The following is a 23445-nucleotide window of genomic DNA, read 5'->3' on the forward strand; positions in this document are numbered from 1 at the left end:
CAATTAATCCACATCCACTGCTAATATCTAACATCCAATTCTGTAACAATGGTTTGGGTACTTGACTGTGCCCTTGTACCCATAGGTCTACAAAGTTCGTAAAGACATTGTTTGATGAGTTTGCAGTGAAGGAACTTGCACAAAGTCCTGACCTTAACCCCAATTAACACCTTTAGTTCAATTTAAGTGAAACATTGATTGCAAGCCAGGCCTTTTTGTCCAACATCACCTTAGAAATGCTCTTTTAACTAAAGAGGCTCAACAATTCCAACAGACACACTTCGGTATGTTGTGGAAAGCCTTTCTAAACGAATGGGAGTATGTAAAAACTGTCTAAAGCCAAGTCAAAACAAAAAATTGAGAAATTTGATTTAGCTCCAAAACATTATTTTAATGTTTCTGTTCTCCTTAAGCATAATCAGACATAAAAACGTCTCACTGTGAAATGTGGGCTGTTTTCATGGAACAAAACCGGATGCACACCCTGATCTGGGAGTTTATTTTATTAGCTAAGGTTAGTTTGACCCATCCGCTACACTGTTTTTTATCACTTGTGCCATGTTGCCTGTTTTTCCAAAGTCAATTGTTCTAATTGCCAAGTATATCAGTACAAATCCCAAGCTCTGACTAAAAATATCCTTATCAGACTTTCCAGACTGAAGCAGAGTGCCATGACAACCACTAACAATTCACGACCCATTTGTTATATAAATGCTAATCAGTGATCAGTGACTTCTTTTTAATGATAACATTTACTCATAAGGTTAATCAAATTAAAAACAAACTGGTCACAGTTTTAACTGTGCAGACATTCAGGTTTAAGTTTCTTCATTGTAAGTAAATTACTGGATAATACAAGTTGCAAAGTATAAAAAGATCCATACAAGCAGGAACCAGTGTGAAGATGGCAAGAGTTCTTATAAGAAAGAGGAAGTGGTAACACCCTGTTTTCTGTGGAGCTGCTGAAATATTGATTGGACTGAAAACCATTATTCAATGAGCCTTGGCTTCCTTAGATTTCATTTTTACCCCACACAAAGCATTGCTGTTTTAATTTACACCAATAATTCCATTAATAGCTTCAATAAAACTGAAACTAAACATTAATTGTCTTAATTAAAACTTAATTGTCACTAGTTATGAGTAGGTGAATGGGTGAGAGTGGTACCAGCCTCAGTTCAATTCACAAGTGTTACAAACCCAATTAAAAGTACAGACTCACCAATTAATATTTTTGCCAGCTAGTTATCAGACATTGAATTGAACTGAATGCAGGTAATTAAATAACAGCCAAGATGCCTAAACAAAATACATTTAGCTTTTATTTATTATCACAGAAAGAACTCAGAATTAAACAATATCTTAAAGTGAAGCATTTAGTTTATTAGAATTTTTAAAGAGCTTATGTGTTGTTTAGAAATGCATTACCTAGGCTTGAGTCTTATCACTCATGTTAAATATCTGAGAAGAGAACAGAAAACTGAGAGTTGATGCTAAAGATTTCGTTTCATTTTCCTATTTTACCATGGCTTTATCCAAGTCAAGGTTGCGATAAGTCGTCAGAATGCAATGACACTCCCCAAACAAGGGACCAATCCATTGTGGGGCCTTGACCATCCTTTCTTTCTCAGACATAGTACAATCCTCTTTGTCTGTAGATGCCCAACTGGCCGATACCACAGGTGGGAATTCAAACCCTGGATCCCAGCAGTAGTGGGCTCATGTAATTGTGTTACTTGTTTGTGTTATGGTTAATAAAATTTACCTGGTACACAAATGCATAAAGACTTTGTAGAAGCGTTTAAATTAAAGTACATTTTCAGTAGTTGAGAATAATCACAGTAGACAGCTTTTGTTCAGCAAACAAGCAGAACTGACCTGTGGACAGGAGTAAAAGATAGGACGTGTCAAAATGATAAGCAAAAAGAACAAGTGATTCATCAATCATTGTAATTATTAGTTAATGTAATCACGCTTTCCAATGTAAACAAGTCCTAACTGAATGGTTTGTAGATTATACAGTGATATGGTTAAGTATTGCAGTAACAGAGGGAATCAGAAAACATGGCAAAATTAGTCACAATGAATAATTTTAGATTATTTAATACAGCATGATGTCACACAAAGGGATTTTAGGTAAAGCCCAAAATCAGGCTATGCTTCTGATGTAAATCGTTTTGCATAGAAGACTAGGTTACAATAATCCAAAGCAATATAAAAGACTAACATTACATTTACTGGACGTTTATCCAAAGCGCTTTATGCCAAGTTTACACTACACGACTGGATCTCTTGTAATCAGGAGTCTTTCAAGTCGGTGTATATTTCACACTACATGACTGATCGGCGATAGGGGGTTTTACACTACACAATCTATCACCCACTGAAATCGCAGGCGAGCTTCTCTGGTCTCCCAAACTACGTTCTGTCATGAAAACAAACGCGAGAAGTGATGAAAGGTTTAACAATACCACGTCCAAAAATGCTCGTCAACAAGTAGCGAGCGGTCAAAGTTTGTGCGCTGATGTGCAGCGTAAAAGCAAAGAGGAAAAAGAAATGAATCTCAGTGGATTTGGCTACATGAATAGCATGGATTGTTCTATAGTGAGTTGGAGGTTAATAAATATTTTTGCAATGCAATGTTGGTGTTATGTTTTGTAGAGAACGATCAGGTCAGAAACCAACAGCGAGAGCTGGTGGGGCTTGAACCAGCAATCTTTCAATTAATTGTCCATCACTAGACCTTAATCTCTGAGCTGCAGCTGCCCAACTGATTTGGAGATCACATGTGATTCCTGAAAAACAAATGTTATATTATTGAAATGTTTTATATGCATTTATAGCTGCTAAAATGCTTTAACTAGTCGGTGGTATTGCTTCTGGATAATGTTCTTAAATGAATTAAGTTTGGCGCCCAGGTGGCGCAGCGGGATATTCCGCTAGCACACCAGCGCCGAGATATTAAACTCCTCGGTTCGAAACTCGGCGTTGCAACTGGTCGGATGGGCGCCATTTAGCAGGATCTAGAAGGATGATCAGAATATGTGGTCTTCAAACACTGTGTAAGGACCCTGATTAGTGAATAGAGGTGCCTGTGCAGAGTGCATTGGGTGGAAAAGGGTTCCGTTAAGGGCTGTGTGCGGGTCGTCGGAGGTGTGAGCAGCAATACACCCTCCTCAACTGCAAAACAAACAACAACAACAACAACAAAAACGGGGATCCCCAGCAGCAGAAGACAAATTGACTACACTTAATTGGGAAAAAATGGGAGAAAAAACACATAAAAATATATAAAAAAATTAATTAATTAAGTTTTGTTATATTAAATGTGTTTTACTCAATTTCCCCTTGGTGTAAAATCGTGCTTTATTTAACTGAAATCATTTAGTATAAAAATATGTGATAACAGAAGGAATCGGAAATAAGACAATTAGCTTTTTGCAAAAATGTATGTCTACAAAAATGATTTTAGTTTTTTATTTTAATAATAGAATGCCTTTATTTGTCATATATACATATACACATGTATAGTACAAGGAAATTATTTTTCCACATAGCCAAGTTTGTCTGGAAGTGGGGGTCAGAGTGCAGGGTCAGCCATTGTACTGCACCCCTGGAGCTGAGAGGGTTAAGGGCCTTGCTCAAGGAACCAACAGTGGTAGAGCTGGCAGAGCTGGGATTCAAACTGTCAACCTTTCAATCGATAGCCCAAAGCTCTACCCATTAGAATCGGATTTATTATTGGAAAATGTTTGATCTTCAATAGAATTTCTGTTTTGTTTCTTAGTTTTTTTACTTATAAAAGCATGGACGTACTGTACATTGTCAAAAAGGAGCAATAGGAGCCCCAAGTCAGGAAATAATCTTAACAGAAAATAAAACATTGACATTTAGGGATTAGGTGGTTCAGCCTTGTACTTAACAAGTAGGGTGAATGATTTTTAAAGTAATAAGTAATTCACTGTACTTGGTATGAACCCTGTACTACCGTTATTCATTCTGGCACTGAGATATAAGACTTCCTTTAAACCGAGATGAATGATAGGAAGTGACTCCACTTTTAAAACTGCCATCCTGGTGTAAAATTCCCTTACCGTTGGTAAAAGTCTTTTTAAAGAACTACCTTGTTTTTAATGGATAGCTGGCATATATGAAAGAATCTTTCACCAACATAACAAGTAGTGCCTTGTTCTAGGCCAGATGTCTCACAGACTGCTTCTCGAAAACAAGCCCATATTTAACTGCATTTAAAAACGTCATGGCAACAACCAAATAAGTGATAGAACTCTGTTTTGTATGGGAGTTACATTTAGAATGAACTGCTGCTTCCAATAATAATATAAATAATACATTTTAATAGGCCTGCAGAGTTCTGAGACACAGTTCCAGTTTTTATTCATCACTCTATAGAACTGTTTAGCCATATAGATCAGTGTTTTTTGGCAAGGCCTATGACCAGAAGAATACTAACTCAACAGCCAATCATGGAGGTGGGTCAGTGATAATGTGGAGATCATGTTCTGCTGCACACTTGGATCCAAGTCAACCGAAGCTTGGTTAAGGAAACTTGGAATATCCTGGAGCGGACTTCTCAAGAGTCCAGACCTAAATCCCTCTAAAAGCTATATTCAGCTGTAGGCACGATCACAAAGTTATGAGACCATGAGGACATTCTACACCAGCAAATTAATTAGGTTACTGTAAGTATATTTTTGACCTGCCATATTTTCAAAAAACTACAATAAGCATGTGAAAATGTTTACATTGTAAGCTTAGTTTATGTATTACTGTATCCACAGTCCTGTAGTATGTGTAGTAGTAGTATGTGTTACAATAATTAGAATCCCAAGACAGATGTGACATAACTCCCTCACAACGTTTGACCTGAGTGAAAATGCTTCATGGTTACTGACCATCTCAGAGGACATAGTTAGCGTCTCCTCATACAGATGCACAGGCATATGAGCAGTAGAAGCACAGCACAGCCCACTGAAAGAAGGATGATGTGGGTATTTCCAGCTGCAACACAAAAACAAACAAAAACTATAATCAAGAACACAAATGACTAAAAGACATTTTCTTCACAACGAAATGTAACAAAACATTTAAAAAAATTAGTTACTGGTTTGTCACAGATTGAGACAAAGACCAGTTACGTAACAACATAAAATCAGGAAACATATACTGTAGGTCTGCATATGCTCCCCTGCCTGCTCCTACAAGAACTTACTCCCAAACTATATTTATCCCACATCCTGCCCACTCTATAAGGCCTCGTCCTTCACACACAAAAGCATTCCACACTTTTACAAATGTCTGATCTGTCTTTTAATGGTTTGTTATTGTACAAACCTCATTTCCAGAAGTCGAGACACAATAAAAAGAAGAATCTGTGATTTGTTAATGCTCTTGAATCTGTGATTTGTTAATTCTCTTGAGTCTTTATTTGACTGATAAATAGAAACACATTTACAATTTGATGCCTGCAACACACTCAAAAAAAATTTGGGACGGATCTTTTCACCTGCACGAGGCAAGTTCATTGTGCACGGAGAGTCACACCCTGCCCACATTATTCCTCGACTCTGTGCAGGCGCCATCAACCAGCCAGCAGAGGTCGTAACTGCACCAGTTATGACGTCCCTATATCCGACTCCCTCCCTGGATGAACAACAGCTAATCGGCAGAGCTGAGATTTGATACGATGTATTCAAAATCCCAGCTCTGGTGTGCTAGCGTATTTTACCGCTGCGCCACCTGAGCAGCTATCATCTTTCCTATTAATGAGGCTTTTTAATGGCTTGGGAAATGAGGACACTAATTGTTGCAGTTTTGCAAGTGGATTTTTTACTCACTCTTGTTCAATGCTACTGAGATGTTCTTTGTCAGGCCCTGGTGGTGTGCAGTACATGTCACTGTTTCTTCATCCAGCAGTTTGGCCTGTAGCAGTATGGTGCTGACCACCATTGTGGTCCCATCGTTTAGCTCAAAAGTCAAGGTCTCAGTGTGGTTATAACTCTTCACGTTCCAGACGAGTGTAGCAGGAGGACGTGAAACAGCACTGCAGTTGGCCTGGATTACATCTTCATAGATGGTGACATAGCTCACCTCAGGACTGGGCAGGACTGTGGGTACAATAAACATGCACTGTAAAAACTGTAATCAACTTTAAAAGACTTGATTTTTAATCAAAAAATCAAGTTTTAATCAAGTTTTTTAATCTAGTTTAATAGTTTAATAGTTAATCATACACAAAATTACAAATAAGTCATTTTATGTTTTCCAAACCTTAATAAACATTTTGTTTAAGGACCTATGTGTAATGTGTTAATTTAAATTTCTTCTTGAGTTAGGTCAACATTAAATCTGCTTTATTTTTTGGACACCCCTCTCCCCCCACCACCACCATCTCCTAACATGCTGATGCTTGCACAACCCACGATCTAATCAAGAAGAGCCGGATCCCTAAATGTCTAATCTGCGACCACTTCTTATCTCCTGTTAGTGTTTAGCTCCCACACAGAGCTGTAACGTGTATAAAGAGCCACGCTAAGCTCCATGTGACTATCCCTTCCCCACACACTCTCACAGGCACCCAGAACAGTCCTTGAAATCACATTTCACAGCAGCAGTGAGACGACCTTCCCTCCCTCAAACACGGCCACTTGTGTTTGTGTGGATGCCTGGCCAGGTCAGTGGCGCCGCTGAGATTTGAACTCGTGAGTTTGAACACTGTACAGTGTTGTGCTAGTGCATTAGACTGCTGCACCATCCAAACTACATCATGAATCTACTCATTAGAAGAAGAAAAAAGCCAAATGAACAACGTTGGAATAATTTGGAAGCCTAATTGTGAGCCAGGTCTGGATGTCCTACATCAGTGCCATTGTGACTGGATGGGTTTGGGTTTGTTTGTAATATTTAGCACAGTGAGTAGTGTGGGTCCCACACAGCTCCAAAGTAATTGTGAGAGTAGGCTAAAATGAATACATGAATGCATGAATAAGTACTGTGGTAATTATTAAAAGTATTTACATTTTAGTGGTACACCAGCTCTGAATCAGATCAGACTTAACGTGCTTTCTTCATCTGATGTTTCTCATTATTTGGTCAACAGAATCTGGCAGTCAGTTCGGTCACCAAGAGGATGTCAGTATTGGATCAGTATTAAGTCCTGGCTGATATTCAGCAAATTTATACCAGTTTTATGTAGAAATTTCTCATAGATAAACCCATAGAATTGTCATATTTTCCACTTCCACTATTAGCTAATAAAGAACTTTTAGGGAGTTTACTGGCATGGACAGACTGGCATCACTGTTTTCCAAAAGCAGGCCACAGACATAATTAATAAAACACCCTGCAGACCAGTAACATCTATTAAAGTCTTATTACAGTCTCCGAATGCTGTGACGTACAGTGTTTAAAAAGAAAACCACAGGTTGTGAAGACGGCATACAGTGTGAGAGCATGTCTTCTCAGCCACTGTTTGGTTATGTCATTATTTTCTAATGACAAAAGCCATGCTGTCTGGTTACAGAGTGTCTCTGTGTCCAGAAAAAAGAGACACAATAATAGTTTAATGCCTCAGTCTAAAGTAAACCCCTTAAAACTGTTCTTACCACTGTAAGACTGATGAAAGTGTGGCATGATGCTGGGCTTGTCATCACAGGGTAATTATATATTATAGAAATACTGTTGTTCATACTTCAGGAATGAACAAAAATAAAATAAAAAGGCGTAAAAAGTATATTTTTTAATTTTTTGAAAAGAAAATCAATGTGTCATAGTAAATTTACAAGGTATATGAACTGTCCTCAACCTATCCTCAAAAGATTACCAGATTAAGCCCTGTTGATGCCATAGCCACCTGAAGCCAGATGTCTAGGTGAATATAATTGGCCCTTGTAAAACAAGTGGAGTAAATGGCCATTTCCGTCTCTTCTGTTATGAATAGCAGCACTCAACAATTCTGAGGCTACGTGAGCTCTTGAATACAGAATTTGACAATAAGCACCTCATCCAATCACATTAATTTGTCTCATATTAACACTTTTATTTAGAAATCAAGTACTAAAAATGTTAGGACAGTAGGTAACATGCAAATTTACATTTACATTTTCAGCATTTAGCAGACACTTACAGTACTGTGACAAGTGACTTACAGTACTGTGACAGTTTATTATCTAATCAAGGGTTAAGGGCCTTGCTGAAGAGTCCAACAGTGTCAACCTGGCAGAGGTGGGGCTTGAACCAGCAACCTTTTGATTACTAGTCCAGTACCTTAACCACTAGGCTACAACTGCCCTACAAATAAAAAATAGAATGCAGTGTTTTATAAACTGTTTTTTTAATCAGCACTAGAAAGAGATATTTATTGATTTACTAAACTAATTAGATTTGACTTGAACTGCAGATTTTTGTACAACCCCAAATCAGAAAAAGTTGGGACAGTATGGAAAATTTTATTTGATTGCAGACAGTTTGAACCTGAGATATTTCATGTTTTGTCTGCTTAACTTCATTTCATATGTTAATAAACATCCATCCTGCATTTCAGGCCTGCAACACATTCCAAAAAAAGTTGGGACGGGAGCAATTTAGAACTAGTAATGAGGTGAAAAAACTAAATAATGATGTAATTCCAAAAGGATCCAGGAGTCTTTGATAAGCAAAGATGATCAGAGGATCTCCAGTTTGTCACTGAATGCGTGAATTATTGAAATGTTTAAATATAATGTACCTCAAAGAAAGATGGGAAGAGAAGGGATTTGCATATTTCTCCCTATACAGTGCATAATATCATTAAACAATTCAAGGAATCGTTTAGCTACTTTGGTGAGCTTATGTGGCGTAATGGTAAAAGCCATGCTGCTGAAAACTACAGTGCTTGAGTTCCAGGGGTTTAAACCTGAAACCTGAACCTGAATCCTGGGCTAAGCTCATACTTTCAAGCCTGCAACTCAATCCAAAAAAGTTTGGAAAGGTGCAAAATTTAGACAGGTGATGCTGTCATGATTTGGTATAAGAAGAGCCCTAATTAACGGCTGAGTCAAAATGAAAACTATAATTACATTGCATCATGAATTCAGTGACCTGATTGGACTACAGGAAAGAGACTGAGAGACTCCAGCAGACCCGTAGGCCTGACAGAATAGCCAATCCTTCTCTCTGTCTAGCAATCTTTGTATGCATCGAGTGTACTCTGCTTCATTGACCGAAAAACTCACAGAACACCACTAACAGTGCAGAGATTGGGAAATAGCCCCTGTATCCTGTCAGCTATTAATCAAGATAATACTAAGTGTCTATTTTTACAGAGACATGATGCAGATTTAGCCTGTTTGGATTCTGTGTTCAACTTATGTATTTACATGTACACTCCAGGGCTAAAACATAAACCAAAACCAATGTTTTTTTAATGCACATAACAACATTTTACTGGAAAATGCACACCTGAGACCTGCGCTACTATTTGCTCATCACTGCTTGATGCTGCAGTAAACTGTTTGGTAAAAAAGCTGGAAAACAGGGAGTCACAGGGATTCAAAGAGTCATTTAAAGAGTCATTTTGCACACAAAGATCAATTCATGAAAAGATTTAAATGTTTGATACTGCTACAAGCCAATTTTGGGTTTGGCTATTTTGGCTCAGGGGTGTACAGAACAACACTTTCTTTACCGCTTATACAATTAGGGTCTCGGGGGGGTGCTGGAGCCTATCCCAGCTTTTCAATGGGCGCAAGGCACACAGTAACACTTTGGATGGGGCGCCAGTCCATCGCAGGGCAGACACACATACACACACCCATTCACCTACTGTATATGGCAATTCAGTGTCTCCAATTAACCTGACTGCATGTTTTTGGACTGTGGGAGGAAACCCACGTTGACACGAGGAGAACATGCAGACTCCACACAGAAAGGACCCGGACCGCCCCGCCTGGGGATCGAACCCAGGACCCTCTTGCTGTGAGGCGGCAGCGCTACCCACCGAGCCACCGTGCCACCGTGCCACCCTACAGAAGAACAGAATATTAAAATAATGACATAATTATGTCTACAATATCAGGAAAATCTCTACTGTTAGTTTAACTGCACTTTTCAGAAGCGATGACGTAGCATTGTGCATAACGTCTCATTCCACTGATCCTGTTCAGAAGGCTTTAAATTTGTGAGTAATACTAAGCAAAGTACATTTCCATTTTTTTACAACTTAAGGTTCTAAATCTTCACTTGTTTATAAAACAGGTTAGAAATGTTAATGGAATTTGTGACTAGTAACTATAACTACTGCTTTATCTCTTTTACTGTCTAGTTGTAAAAGTTTATTGACATAATGTCTTCCTTTTCCTGAGCGGTGTAGTGAAGACAGAGAGCAACCCTTAACCCACAGACACAGATGAACTCCCACTCCTTCCAACAAAAATAAATACAAATATGAACACAGTTAAGTAACAAGTTTAGATTTATAATGACTGTCCCAAAAACACTCCTGTACTTTCACTCAGACGAGCATAAAACATGCCATGACTCGACTAAATAAACAACCACCTTTTAATGTTTAATTAAAACCTCTTGGCTGGGCTGGGCGCCTACATAAACAACGATTGGCTTGCTGTTCATACAGGGTGGGAACCTGAATAGGGACTCTCTCATGGATGATGCAATTACAACCTCTGCTGGCTGACTGGTGGCGCCTGCACAGAGACGGGGAAAGAGTGCATTAATCAGGGTGTGGCTCTCCGTACACAAAGCTGATCCACATATGAATTCGCCTAGTGCAGGTGAAAAGATGCAGTTGGCTACTGCACACGTGTCGGAGAAGGCGTGTGTTAGTTTTGTTCTCTTCAATCAGAGCAGAGATCGGCATCAGTGGAGAGGAACAGTAATGCAATCAAGGTAATTGGTCGCGCTAAAGACGGGAGAAAATAGGGAGAACATGCATAAACAAAATATATATAAAAAAAAATCTGAATTATTTCACAATATTCTAAAGAGCATCTAGTGATGTAACTGGAAGCTTGGCTTTCTCTGTTTTCAAGTGCCCCATAAATAATTAATTGGATTTAGGTCAGGTGACTGTGGGGGAAAAGCATGACAGTCACTATCCTAATCTTCTTTGGTCTTTAAGTTAAGATTTTGCAAAGCTTTGGGAATTGAGATTTAACAGTTTATAAATGATGTTGTGTATGTCTGAATACTCTTAGTGCTTTGTGAATTAAAATACATTGAACATACCATAGACCTCCAGACATGCTGTTACACTCTTGGTGCCGTCTGGGTATGTGTGATACTCGCAGGTGTAACGCCCCTCGTCCTCCATATGGACTGGGTCTACGCTTAACTGGCTGTGTCCCAACGTCTGGCTTAGCTTCACTCGTTCTTGATACTGTGACTCAACGATAAGCTTCCCTTGCCTGGTGTAGGAGGCCACCGCAGTGGTGTCACCCTGCTCCGCTGTTTTCTTCCACAGGACCTGATAGACCCTGTTGACGAGCGGGTATGTGCACCAAAGCGTCACTTGGTTTCCACGCACAGCCGTCTTGTTGCCCACCGACTCCACCTGTGCTGATAGCAAAAAGAGAAATGATTAGTTGTTTATTTGTATTAAGTGGAGATTAAAACTGTTTTTTTTATGTAACATAAGGTCACTAATTGTCCATTTTTTATTGATTTATTTTCTTTAATTATGGCCATTTTTTAGAATAAAAAGTATTCTTTTTTAGAATAAAAGGGTATTTTTACATGTTTCTTTTATGCAGGCCCCATGATAATTGGCTGAGGGTAAAAAGGGAAGTAGAAGGTGATAGGACAGGATGTTAAGTTCATTTGCACAACGTGAATAAAGGACACCAAACCCTGTCCTTTTCCTGCTGTAGTCATAACAAAGACACAATTACAGCTCCTGTCATGGCTCTTTAAAAAAACTTAAAATTCTAACATCATCCAAAAGTAACTACAATATAGTGCAGTCTATGCAAAACCACAGGCATGAATATAGTTCCTCACATCCCCCTTGTGACTATAACAGCCTTCATTTTGAGGGTAGGTAGGGGTTTTGAGAAGATTTTGGAGTGTATCTGTGGTGGAATTGTGCTTATTTACTTAAAAAATAAAAATGCATTTAGCAGGTCATAATACTGGATAAGAAAGACCTGTTCTCACTTGTGCACAGCAGGACAGTCATGCTGGAACTAGTTGCCTGAGATTGACCAATACACGTTCTGAGTAGTTAAGTGTGTGTGTTACTAGGTTCATTGTTTAACAAAGATAAAAAAGAAATTTAATATTCATTGCATTACTACATGCCACGAAACGGCCCAAATATTCTGGACATCTGTGTGTTAAGTACTAAACCTATATCAAACATTTATAATAAGGCTGATCTAGGATTTGTTTACTTTTTTCTTGCATGAATAGAACACGATTATTTGTAGCACCTTACCAACCAATAAGAGACAAGTCTTTCCCTGCTGCTGCCCAGACGGGTACACATCAAACACACATGTGTAGCAGCCCTCGTTCTCTGGCTTGGTCCTCTGAATGACTATAACACTGGTGGTCATTCGCTGGTCAACAAGCTCCACTCCGTCACGTCTGGTGAGGCTGCCAGGCTTTCCAGGCTGGTAATGAAGCACAGTCTTGTTGTGGACATCCAGCCATCGAACCTGACTGATGATTTCAGCATTGCCTAATGTCACGTTACAGCCCAGGGTGGCAGTGTGGCTCACTTGTGCTTGAATCTCAGCCGGAGCAGTCACCTTAGCTAAAAAAAAGGTCAAATAATTAAATATGGCTGTAAAATATACTACAAGTTCAGAAGAATGTGGACACTTAAACATCACATTTGTATATTTGTGCATGTTCTTTAACTCTATGGGCAATAACTTGTGTATTTACTGATAGTTGGGCTTCTAATCTTTCACAAATGCCCTGGATAAGGTTGAGGACAGGGCTTGATGCAGGGCAGTCTAGACTTTCCAAAACCATACCATAAAAAAACAGGAAAGGCCCTTCCCAAAACTGCCACCACAAATTAGAAACATCCAATTCTTTATCATGTCACTATATTATACAACTAAGACTTTCCTTTATTAGAACTACAAGGCAAAGCATAAACTATCAAAACCAACATTAGACTAATATTCCTCCACCCCACCCCCAAATGTAACTCCTGGCACTATGCATTTGAACAAATAGTAAAAGATAGTGAAGCATATTCGCTACTCAAAAGAAAGTATTTCAAATGGTCCATTGCTCAAAGCTTGTGTGCTTTACACTACTCCAGCCATCACATACCATTGCGCATGCTGGGTAAAATATTTCAAATATTTGCATTCATATTTGAACCCACTAAATAAAACTGGTATTCAAATGTGTTTTGACCAAGTAAATTACACACGAAATAATTATCACAAAGAACATAAAATACAATCAATAAACGATGGGTGACAGTGCAGTTAGATGACTAAATATAGTATATGCTTTACCCTGAAGAGAAGTAAGCTGTATCAAAACCATCCACAGGAACAGAGGAACCCACCCGCACATCTTATCCTGCAACAAACAGTTTGTATGACACTTCATACAAAATGAAATACAGTGGTACCTTGAAACTCAACGTCAGTTGGCTCTGGGAGTGCCGTTGAGTTTAAAAGGCGTTGAGTTTTAAGGGTTTTTTTTATATGGATGTATGGGAAACATGTTAATGTGTTTCATGGTCCCATGGAACTGCATATATTTTAGGCTAATGTAAAATAATTGGGTTGTTGACACTTATACCACTGAAAATAACACAAATATAATATAAAAACACTGAAATAATTCTGATTCTTACAATTTCTTAGAACCCTGAGCTGTAACACAAGTTTAAAAATGAAACAGTGAGGAAAATACATCTAAACACAGATACATGTAAAGCTTTCAGGGTGAATTTGACGATTATTCCACACAAATGCAGATTCATCTCATAAGCACACTACCGCACCGCTCAAGCCGAGCTTTGAACAAAGCGACTGTTCATTGTTAATTTGAAATTAAATAAATACATTTTTAAAAACCAAACTGAACACGTTGAGTTTAAGGCAAATGTTGGTTTTAAGGGTAAAAATTTCTCAACGGAGGGCGTTGAGTTTCAAAGATTTTGAGTTTAGGGGACGTTGAGTTACAAGGCTGTATTAAAAAAGGAAACAATCTAAGCAGCAGTATGAACAATTTGTGGATTTAAATATGTAAGCGGGATGACTATAATTGTCATTGTCTTCAAGATATCAAAAATATTAAAATTTTCTGTATTTGTACTTTACCCTTTATGCACTGATTACTGATTTAAGAGTAGAATTGGATCCAATCAAAATCCTAACAAATACAGTTCCTTGCAAAAGTATTCAGCCCCCTTGAACTTTTCAACCTTTTGCCACATTTCAGGCTTCAAACATAACAATATGAAATTGTAATTTTTTGTGAAGAATCAACAACAAGTGGGACACAATCGTGAAGTGGAACGAAATTTATTGGATATTTTAAACTTTTTTTAGAAATAAAAAACTAAAAAGTGGGGCGTGCAATATTATTCAGCCCCTTTACTTTCAGTGCAGCAAACTCACTCCTGAAGTTCAGTGAGGATCTCTGAATGATCCAATGTTGACCTAAATGACTGATGGTGATAAATAGAATCCACCTGTGTGTAATCAAGTCTCCGTATAAATGCACCTGCTCTGTGACAGTCTCAGAGTTCTGTTTAAAGCGCAGAGAGCATCATGAAGACCAAGGAACACACCAGGCAGGTCCGAGATACTGTTGTGGAGAAGTTTAAAGCCGGATTTGGATGCAAAAAGATTTCCCAAGCTTTAAACATCTCAAGGAGCACTGTGCAAGCGATCATATTGAAATGGAAGGAGTATCAGACCACTGCAAATCTACCAAGACCCGGCCGTCCCTCTAAACTTTCAGCTCAAACAAGGAGAAGACTGATCAGAGATGCAGCCAAGAGGCCCATGATCACTCTGAATGAACTGCAGAGATCTACAGCTGAGGTGGGAGACTCTGTCCATAGGACACAATCAGTCGTACACTGCACAAATCTGGCCTTTATGGAAGAGTGGCAAGAAGAAAGCCATTTCTCAAAGATATCTATAAAAAGTCACATGGGAGACACACCAAACATGTGGAAGAAGGTGCTCTGGTCAGATGAAACCAAAATCGAACTTTTTGGCCACAATGCAAAACGTTATGTTTGGCGTAAAAGCAACACAGCTCATCACCCTGAACACACCATCCCCACTGTCAAACATGGTGGTGGCAGCATCATGGTTTGGGCCTGCTTTTCTTCAGCAGGGACAGGGAAGATGGTTAAAATTGATGGGAAGATGGATGGAGCCAAATACAGGACCATTCTGGAAGAAAACCTGTTGCAGTCTGCAAAAGACCTGAGACTGGGACGGAGATTTATCTTCCAACAAGACAATGAACCAAAACATAAAGCAAAATCTACAATGGAATGGTTCACAAATAAACATATCCAGGTGTTAGAATGGCCAAGTCAAAGTCCAGACCTGAATCCCATCGAGAATCTGTGGAAAGAGCTGAAAACTGCTGTTCACAAACGCTCTCCATCCAACCTCACTGAGCTCGAGCTGTTTTGCAAGGAAGAATAGGCAAAAATTTCTGTCTCTCGATGTGCAAAACTGATAGAGACATACCCCAAGCGACTTGCAGCTGTAATCGCAGCAAAAGGTGGCGCTACAAAGTATTAACGCAAGGGGGCTGAATAATATTGCACGCCCCACTTTTCAGTTTTTTATTTCTAAAAAAAGTTTAAAATATCCAATAAATTTCGTTCCACTTCACGATTGTGTCCCACTTGTTGTTGATTCTTCACAAAAAATTACAATTTCATATCGTTATGTTTGAAGCCTGAAATGTGGCAAAAGGTTGAAAAGTTCAAGGGGGCTGAATACTTTTGCAAGGCACTGTAGCTTGTTTATTCTATACTGTATATACGTACTGTATGTTTGTATGAATTAATTGAAAAAATTGAATTTATGAAAGTGTAAAATAACAATAACAGTCATTTTAATTAATAACTTCAATACATATTTTAATCAAATGTAAAGTAGAGAATCCATGCAATGTAATTCATTTTAGATCTAATAGTGGATCTGTGGATTTTAAATTGTATTTGAACGGTACAAGAAGAGACTTGCACATCCCACTCATGTCCGATAAGAGTAATTACTATGGATTACTACAGAACCTACACAGTGTGATGAGTAGATGTATGAAGAAACTGAAAAAACAAAGTAAGTCACTGCAGACGTCAAGGATTAAATGATACACTTACTGTACACCGAAACCAAGGCCTCATCTTCTAGAATTATTGCGCTGTGCCAGTCGTGTTCTGTGCACCCATCTTAGTCAACAACAATCACCTAAAACCAGTCAGCAATCTCTGGAAAAAAGATCAGTACACGTGACAAGACTAAAACATGCAACTTTTACTGATATCCAACAACTGTGATACAGTATAAGACTATTATTGTACCCATGTAGCTGCACAAACTAGAAATATGACATTACAAAATTGCTTGAAAATAATTTGAATAACATGGATTACTAAAAGTCAAAACTAATTCTAAAACCACTAAGGCTAATCAGGGTGTGGTACCTCACCGTGATGAAGTGATGACTAGGACAGTATTAACCCAGAATGTATGTGAAATGTCTTTAAAATATATATATATTCACTAGATGACTAAAGGTATGTCAACACCACTTCTAATTATTGGGTTTAGCTGTTGCAATCCCACCTCTTGCTAACCGATTGCTAACTGAATTGCTGTAGGATTGCTAGGACCGCCTTATAGTGCAAATTTACCAGTAAACGTAAGGCTTTGAATGTTACGAGAATGAAAATGTTAAATCACACAAACCTTGAATTTTGAATTTCACTGCAAATTGCATATTACATGGGGAAAGGTTCATTTTATGGTTTGAGACGCGATTTTTACAGCCGTGAATTAGGTAGGGCTTTAATTAATATATCAATATATTTATTCACTAATAAATGAAGGTTTTTACTATAAAGCATTCTAATGAATGTTTAACAGCATCAGAGTGCAACATCAGAGTGTGCAGATGCTAGACTGACATGCCAGCAGTTCAGACCTGTCTTCCATTAATAAATATCTGACACATTCTGAAATACAGGATATTACAATAAAGTCCCAGAATGATTTAATAAATTTAACATTTTACTAAAATGGATCATCTGGTGATTATGTACTTCTAAAAGAAAGCGTGATGCTACACAGTACTAAACAGGCTTCTGTTTTCATTTTTTTATTTATAAAACATTAAACTGAATACAGAGAACATTTCTGAATGGCAGATTTCTGCTTTTATTAGGTTAGCCGTTCCAGAGAAATTAACTCTTTGCTACAGCATACAGAGTAAGCAATGGTTATCAAACTTTTTAAAACAAATTTTACTTCTGATTACACCAAAAACTCCAGGTAGCACCTCACAGGAACTCACACACCACACACTTATACACAGTAGCCTATGTGTGCATGGAGAAGCGTGAGCCTTTTTAGGATTGTGGTCTTGGTTCTCTCTCCATCTCAAGATTGGTAAATCCCAAACTTGGTTGCCTCTTCCTGAAGTTTGTGTTGTTAGCTAACAGTAACAGCACTGCCTATATCTAAATTAGTATCAGATGTCACATGTGGCATTCTCCACATTTTTAAAAGCGTGTGTGATCTATGAAAGCAGGCACCATTTTTCCTGTAATTTGCAACCCTTTGGTCTTTATAGAATAGAATGCCTTTATTTGTCATATATACCTATACAGGTGTACAGTGCAACGAAATTCTTTCTTCGCATATCCCAGCTTGTTTGGAAGCTGGAGTCAGAGCGCAGGGTCAGACACTGTAAGGCGCCCCTGGAGCAGAGAGGGTTAAGGGTCTTGCTCAAGGGCCCAACAGTGGCTGCACGGCAGAGCTGGGACTCGAACTCTCAACCTTTTAGTTGATAGTCCAAGGCTCTATCCACTAGGCTACCACTGTCCCATATACTGTATAATATATAATAATTTTTATGGCAAAATAAGTAGCTTGCAAGATCGGACAATGATACATTATGTATGATTGTAGTACAGTTTAGTGTCATTTATATTAAATCTTTGTAGGCCTTCCTCCTTAATATCAGTGCCTGACTACAGTAATGCTCTTGTATTCAAGTGGAATTCGTAAAAAGCCTTTGCAGAAGCATAGGAGTTGCTCTGGCAGCAAAGGGGGGCAGTGTAACAATGGTTTGGGAGTTAATTTTTAACAAAAACATGGATTGATGTTGTGTCAAAAAAAAACTTTGCCTTGTGATGTGCTAAACTTTAAGTGTAAGAACATTGTTTTTCTCAAGTGTTTTCCCCAAGTTTCCACAAGGAACCTGCACCCTGTGGTGATTATTAGCTTTCTGCTACTGTAAGTATCATCTGGAAAACATCTAGGTACCTTGCTTTGATGTCTAGATCAACGCCATACTAGCACATACTACAGAGACACAACACCAGCATAAAACCCAGTGCTGATAGAATGTTAATGAATAAATACATTGTATAAATGTTCTAAATTAATACTAATGATATAATAAGTCACACTATACAAAATCAATATTTTAGTTCATCCCAGATGTGTTCAATGGAGTTAGGGTCAGACAATGTGCCACTAAAAATCCTCTGAATTGTCAAAGCATATATTTTGACAATGGAACTGGAAATGGCAGTACTCAACTGGTTCCCAATAAGTTGTAAGCATATCACTTATTTTATAGTTAGCTATGGATGTAGCTGAAACACAACTACATTACACAACACAATAATTAGGATTGGCCATATAATGTGCATGTCCCCTACCATTGTATGTACACGTATGACTTTAATTGTACATCTTATCACTAGCACAGGTTATATTTTTGTTTGAAATGAAAGGGGTTGAGGGGAAAGCAATGATTTTGCTCGGGTGTAGCTACACCTCCCCTAGACTGACAGCAGGCTAGCTATTAAAAGCTTCTGGTGTTTTAACCACAAGCATCCACGCTGCCAGGAAATCTACCCAGTTTTCTCTATGGCAGCCACACACCCTTGTTGCACACCTCAATTAAAGGATCTGATGCGTACTAAACCACACACTATCACACATCAGAATAATAGGTGTAAATATAACTTTCCCATGTTGACCCATAAGAATGAGAACAGGTTAGGTATAATTTTGAAATTTTGACATTCTAGTTAGCAGATAGTTATGTGGTTGGAGAAGTGGTTGTTAAGTTTGAATAAGATCAGAAATCAAGGTATAATGGTGGTATAATTTGCCACAACCATGTGTGTACTACCGAATAACAAGCAAAGCAAGCAAATTATGGAAAAAAATAAGGGAGTAATTTGTTTTCTTGTGCTACATAAATAGAAGCAGCAGCCAACTCTTCCATCACTTCTAAGACTATAAGGGACCCTTTGACCACTGTTTCCATTTCTGGAACAGTGTGATTTCTGGGAAAATTTAAGAAACTGCAGCACTGTTTAAAGCTGCATGAACACTGAGTGAGACATTTGGCATGGGCTAAAACATACAAACATTTCATAGATGACTGGAAAAGTCCTACTTACTGAGGAATCCAAGTTTTTAAAGAAATTTAAGGCACTAACATAGGGGGTTATAGAGAAACAGGAGAGAGATTTATACCACAGCATGTCAAAACTGCCATGGTCATGGACTTTCTTCCACAGTCATCACATCATATAAAATGACCAGTGAATGTACAGTGTATCACAAAAGTGAGTACACCCCTCACATTTCTGCAGATATTTAAGTATATCTTTTCATGGGACAACACTGACAAAATGACACTTTGACACAATGAAAAGTAGTCTGTTTGCAGCTTATATAACAGTGTACATTTATTCTTCCCTCAAAATAACTCAATATACAGCCATTAATGTCTAAACCACCGGCAACAAAAGTGAGTACACCCCTAAGAGACTACACCCCTAAATGTCCAAATTGAGCACTGCCTGTCATTTTCCCTCCAAAATGTCATGTGATTTGTTAGTGTTACTAGGTCTCAGGTGTGCATAGGGAGCAGGTGTGTTCAATTTAGTAGTACAGCTCTCACACTCTCTCATACTGGTCACTGAAAGTTCCAACATGGCACCTCATGGCAAAGAACTCTCTGAGGATCTTAAAAGACGAATTGTTGCGCTACATGAAGATGGCCAAGGCTACAAGAAGATTGCCAACACCCTGAAACTGAGCTGCAGCACAGTGGCCAAGATCATCCAGCGTTTTAAAAGAGCAGGGTCCACTCAGAACAGACCTCGCGTCGGTCGTCCAAAGAAGCTGAGTGCACGTGCTCAGCATCACATCCAACTGCTGTCTTTGAAAGATAGGCGCAGGAGTGCTGTCAGCATTGCTGCAGAGATTGAAAAGGTGGGGGGTCAGCCTGTCAGTGCTCAGACCATACGCCGCACACTACATCAAATTGGTCTGCATGGCTGTCACCCCAGAAGGAAGCCTCTCCTGAAGTCTCTACACAAGAAAGCCCGCAAACAGTTTGCTGAAGACATGTCAACAAAGGACATGGATTACTGGAACCATGTCCTATGGTCTGATGAGACCAAGATTAATTTGTTTGGTTCAGATGGTCTCAAGCATGTGTGGTGGCAATCAGGTGAGGAGTACAAAGATAAGTGTGTCATGCCTACAGTCAAGCATGGTGGTGGGAATGCCATGGTCTGGGGCTGCATGAGTGCAGCAGGTGTTGGGGAGTTACATTTCATTGAGGGACACATGAACTCCAATATGTACTGTGAAATACTGAAGCAGAGCATGATCCCCTCCCTCCAGAAACTGGGTCGCAGGGCAGTGTTCCAGCATGATAATGACCCCAAACACACCTCTAAGACGACCACTGCTTTATTGAAGAGGCTGAGGGTAAAGGTGATGGACTGGCCAAGCATGTCTCCAGACCTAAACCCAATAGAACATCTTTGGGGCATCCTCAAGCGGAAGGTGGAGGAGCGCAAAGTCTCGAATATCCGCCAGCTCCGTGATGTCGTCATGGAGGAGTGGAAAAGCATTCCAGTGGCAACCTGTGAAGCTCTGGCAAACTCCATGCCCAGGAGAGTTAAGGCAGTTCTGGGAAATAATGGTGGCCACACAAAATATTGACACTTCAGGAACTTTCACTAAGGGGTGTACTCACTTTTGTTGCCGGTGGTTTAGACATTAATGGCTGTATATTGAGTTATTTTGAGAGAAGAATAAATTTACACTGTTATATAAGCTGCACACAGACTACTTTTCATTGTGTCAAAGTGTCATTTTGTCAGTGTTGTCCCATGAAAAGATATACTTAAATATCTGCAGAAATGTGAGGGGTGTACTCACTTTTGTGATACACTGTATGTACCATTGCACTCAGGTGGCACAGTGATCTTTTACGCTAACCCAACATTTTGGAATCTCAGCAGGTGTCTACACTATTGGCATTAAGGGTAGTGGGGTGGTCAAAGCTTTGCAAAGGGTCGGTGCCCTTTCTATGGTGTTTCCTCCTTGCGCCAAGTTTTTCCCAGTGTGCACAGTCACCCTGACCAGGGTAGAGCAGTTGATAAAAATGAAATAAAATTACATATGTGCAATAAACAGAGATGGACCATTTTAAAAATTGGGCGCTCGCATGGCACAACAGTCTATTAATCTAGCCCTTACTGCTAAGATTCAGGTTTGAATCTCAGCTGTGCTATCAGCCAGCTAGGCATCTACACAGACATGATTAGCTATAACTGATGCCTGCCTTGCATCCAGTGTTTCCCAACCAAGACAAAGCTGTTGACTGAAATGAAATTAAAATAATGGTATGATTCTGCAAAATTGTATTATAAATATACTATATGTGCATTTAATATTTGAGCTGTTAGCAGATTTCTAAAAGCTGAATTTCTGAAAATAAAATAAATAATAATTATTACTATTATTTGTAATGAAAGGTGTTAGTTATATAGTTTGAGTTCATTTATGACATTTAAGACTTCATAGCAGCTCAAACTGTAAATGTTGTAGATTAAATATCCTAAGTAATTTACTCAGCAGTTTAACAAAAGCAAAATAAATGAAACATAAAATAAACTAATAAAGTAATGTAACTCACCTGTAGGAGCAGAAATGAAAAATCTCAGATTAAAGTGGACAGCAGTACTTGACACCACAAAGCTACATGGTCAGTAATGAGTAGCTTTCAGGAGTAAATGTCCATTCAGTGAATGAAAGAAACTGAATGTGTTCAGAGAGGCATGACCAGACTACTGAACACTGCTTCAGAACGGAACCAGTCCGGCCTCCTTTATTACATCCTGCATTAAACTGCATTAATAGCGTCATCTACTGGAAGATTTACAGTAAGTAACTTTCTCTTTTTAAACCGATGTCCGTAATTCTTGTGTGTTACGTTTATCTGAACGCAGGTTTCTGAATGAGTTGATGGGATTCGTTCCATAGTACTGACTGGAACTAGTTCAGATGTCAGGGTTATTTTGTATAGTTTACTTGTCTACCAGTATGTCTGTCTGTCAGTGGTGTATGTCTAATTTCCATCCATTCATCCATCCAGCCAGACAGCCATCCATCCATCCATTCATCAATATCCATCCATCCATACCCATCTATATCTATCCATCCATCTATCTAAACTAAAAGGACATTGGGGCCTCTTAATAATCGAATTCAGGTGTTTCATTCAACCCCATTGCCACAGGTGAATAAAATCAAACACATATCATACATATCATCAGACTTTACAAACATTTGCAAAACATTAAGACGTTCCAAAGAAGTCACTGGATCACTGGCAAAACATACATGAGTAAATGACTAAATTACCATGAATAACACAACTGACTTATTATTGAATTACTGTACCCTGGGCCATAGTCATGAATTGAACATGGGGGAAGGGGTCTCCTGCCATTCTAAAACATGTGGAGTTGGCATGTTCTCCCTGTGTCTGGGTGTGTTTCCTCCTGGCGCTCCGATTTCCTCCCACAGTCCAAAGACATGCAAGTGAGATACAAAATTGTCCATGACTGTGTTTGACATGAAACTAATGAACTGATGAATATTGTGTAAGGAGTGATTACCTGTTCTGTCATGAATGTAACCAAAGTGAGTAAAACATGACGTTAAAATCCAATAAATAAACAAACAATAAATAAACAAATAAATATTCCTGCCATCAATAACTGATAGGAACACTGACGGATAAACATTACGCAAAGCTAGTAAATGGAATGTTTGATTATCATTTTTCCATCAGTGTATTAAAGCAATAAGCCGCGAGAGACCATGCGTTACTGCGATTTTATCACGGGGAAGGTCGTTAAAACGTGATAAA

At 38.7% G+C, this 23445-nt stretch overlaps 1 protein-coding gene across 2 annotated transcripts; it reads right to left on the reverse strand.

Moving 5' to 3' along the window:
• Positions 1-1309: 1309 nt before the first annotated feature.
• On the reverse strand, positions 1310-22274 carry zgc:172122 (uncharacterized protein LOC571844 homolog). 2 transcript variants are annotated; one of them, XR_010014848.1, is made up of 9 exons: positions 22207-22274; positions 16346-16453; positions 13494-13560; positions 12449-12769; positions 11242-11571; positions 5856-6125; positions 4914-5019; positions 2744-2795; positions 1310-1878 (listed from the first exon to the last, which is right to left on the reverse strand). XR_010014848.1 is itself a non-coding variant. In XM_063010452.1 (8 exons), exons 2-7 carry the CDS (start codon positions 16367-16369, stop codon positions 4931-4933), a joined length of 1101 nt encoding a protein of 366 aa, XP_062866522.1. In that variant the 5' UTR covers positions 16370-16453; positions 22207-22274; the 3' UTR covers positions 1310-1878; positions 4914-4930. The 2 variants fall into 2 exon arrangements, 1 of the variants encoding a protein (XP_062866522.1); XM_063010452.1 differs by lacking the exon at positions 2744-2795.
• Positions 22275-23445: the final 1171 nt, after the last annotated feature.

This window comes from Trichomycterus rosablanca, chromosome 15, assembly GCF_030014385.1.
Source record: "Trichomycterus rosablanca isolate fTriRos1 chromosome 15, fTriRos1.hap1, whole genome shotgun sequence".
Taxonomy (NCBI): Eukaryota; Metazoa; Chordata; class Actinopteri; order Siluriformes; family Trichomycteridae; genus Trichomycterus; species Trichomycterus rosablanca.

Excerpts from the sequence above, each read along its gene's own strand:
- zgc:172122 (XM_063010452.1), bottom strand. The coding sequence starts at position 16,369 with ATGAGGCCTTGGTTTCGGTGTACA. Across the intron at positions 6,126-11,241 it reads AGCATGTCTGGAGGTCTATG|TCCTGCCCAGTCCTGAGGTG; the intron begins GTATGTTCAATG and ends TTGTACCCACAG. Across the intron at positions 5,020-5,855 it reads CTCAGTAGCATTGAACAAGA|CTGGAAATACCCACATCATC; the intron begins GTGAGTAAAAAA and ends TTTGTGTTGCAG.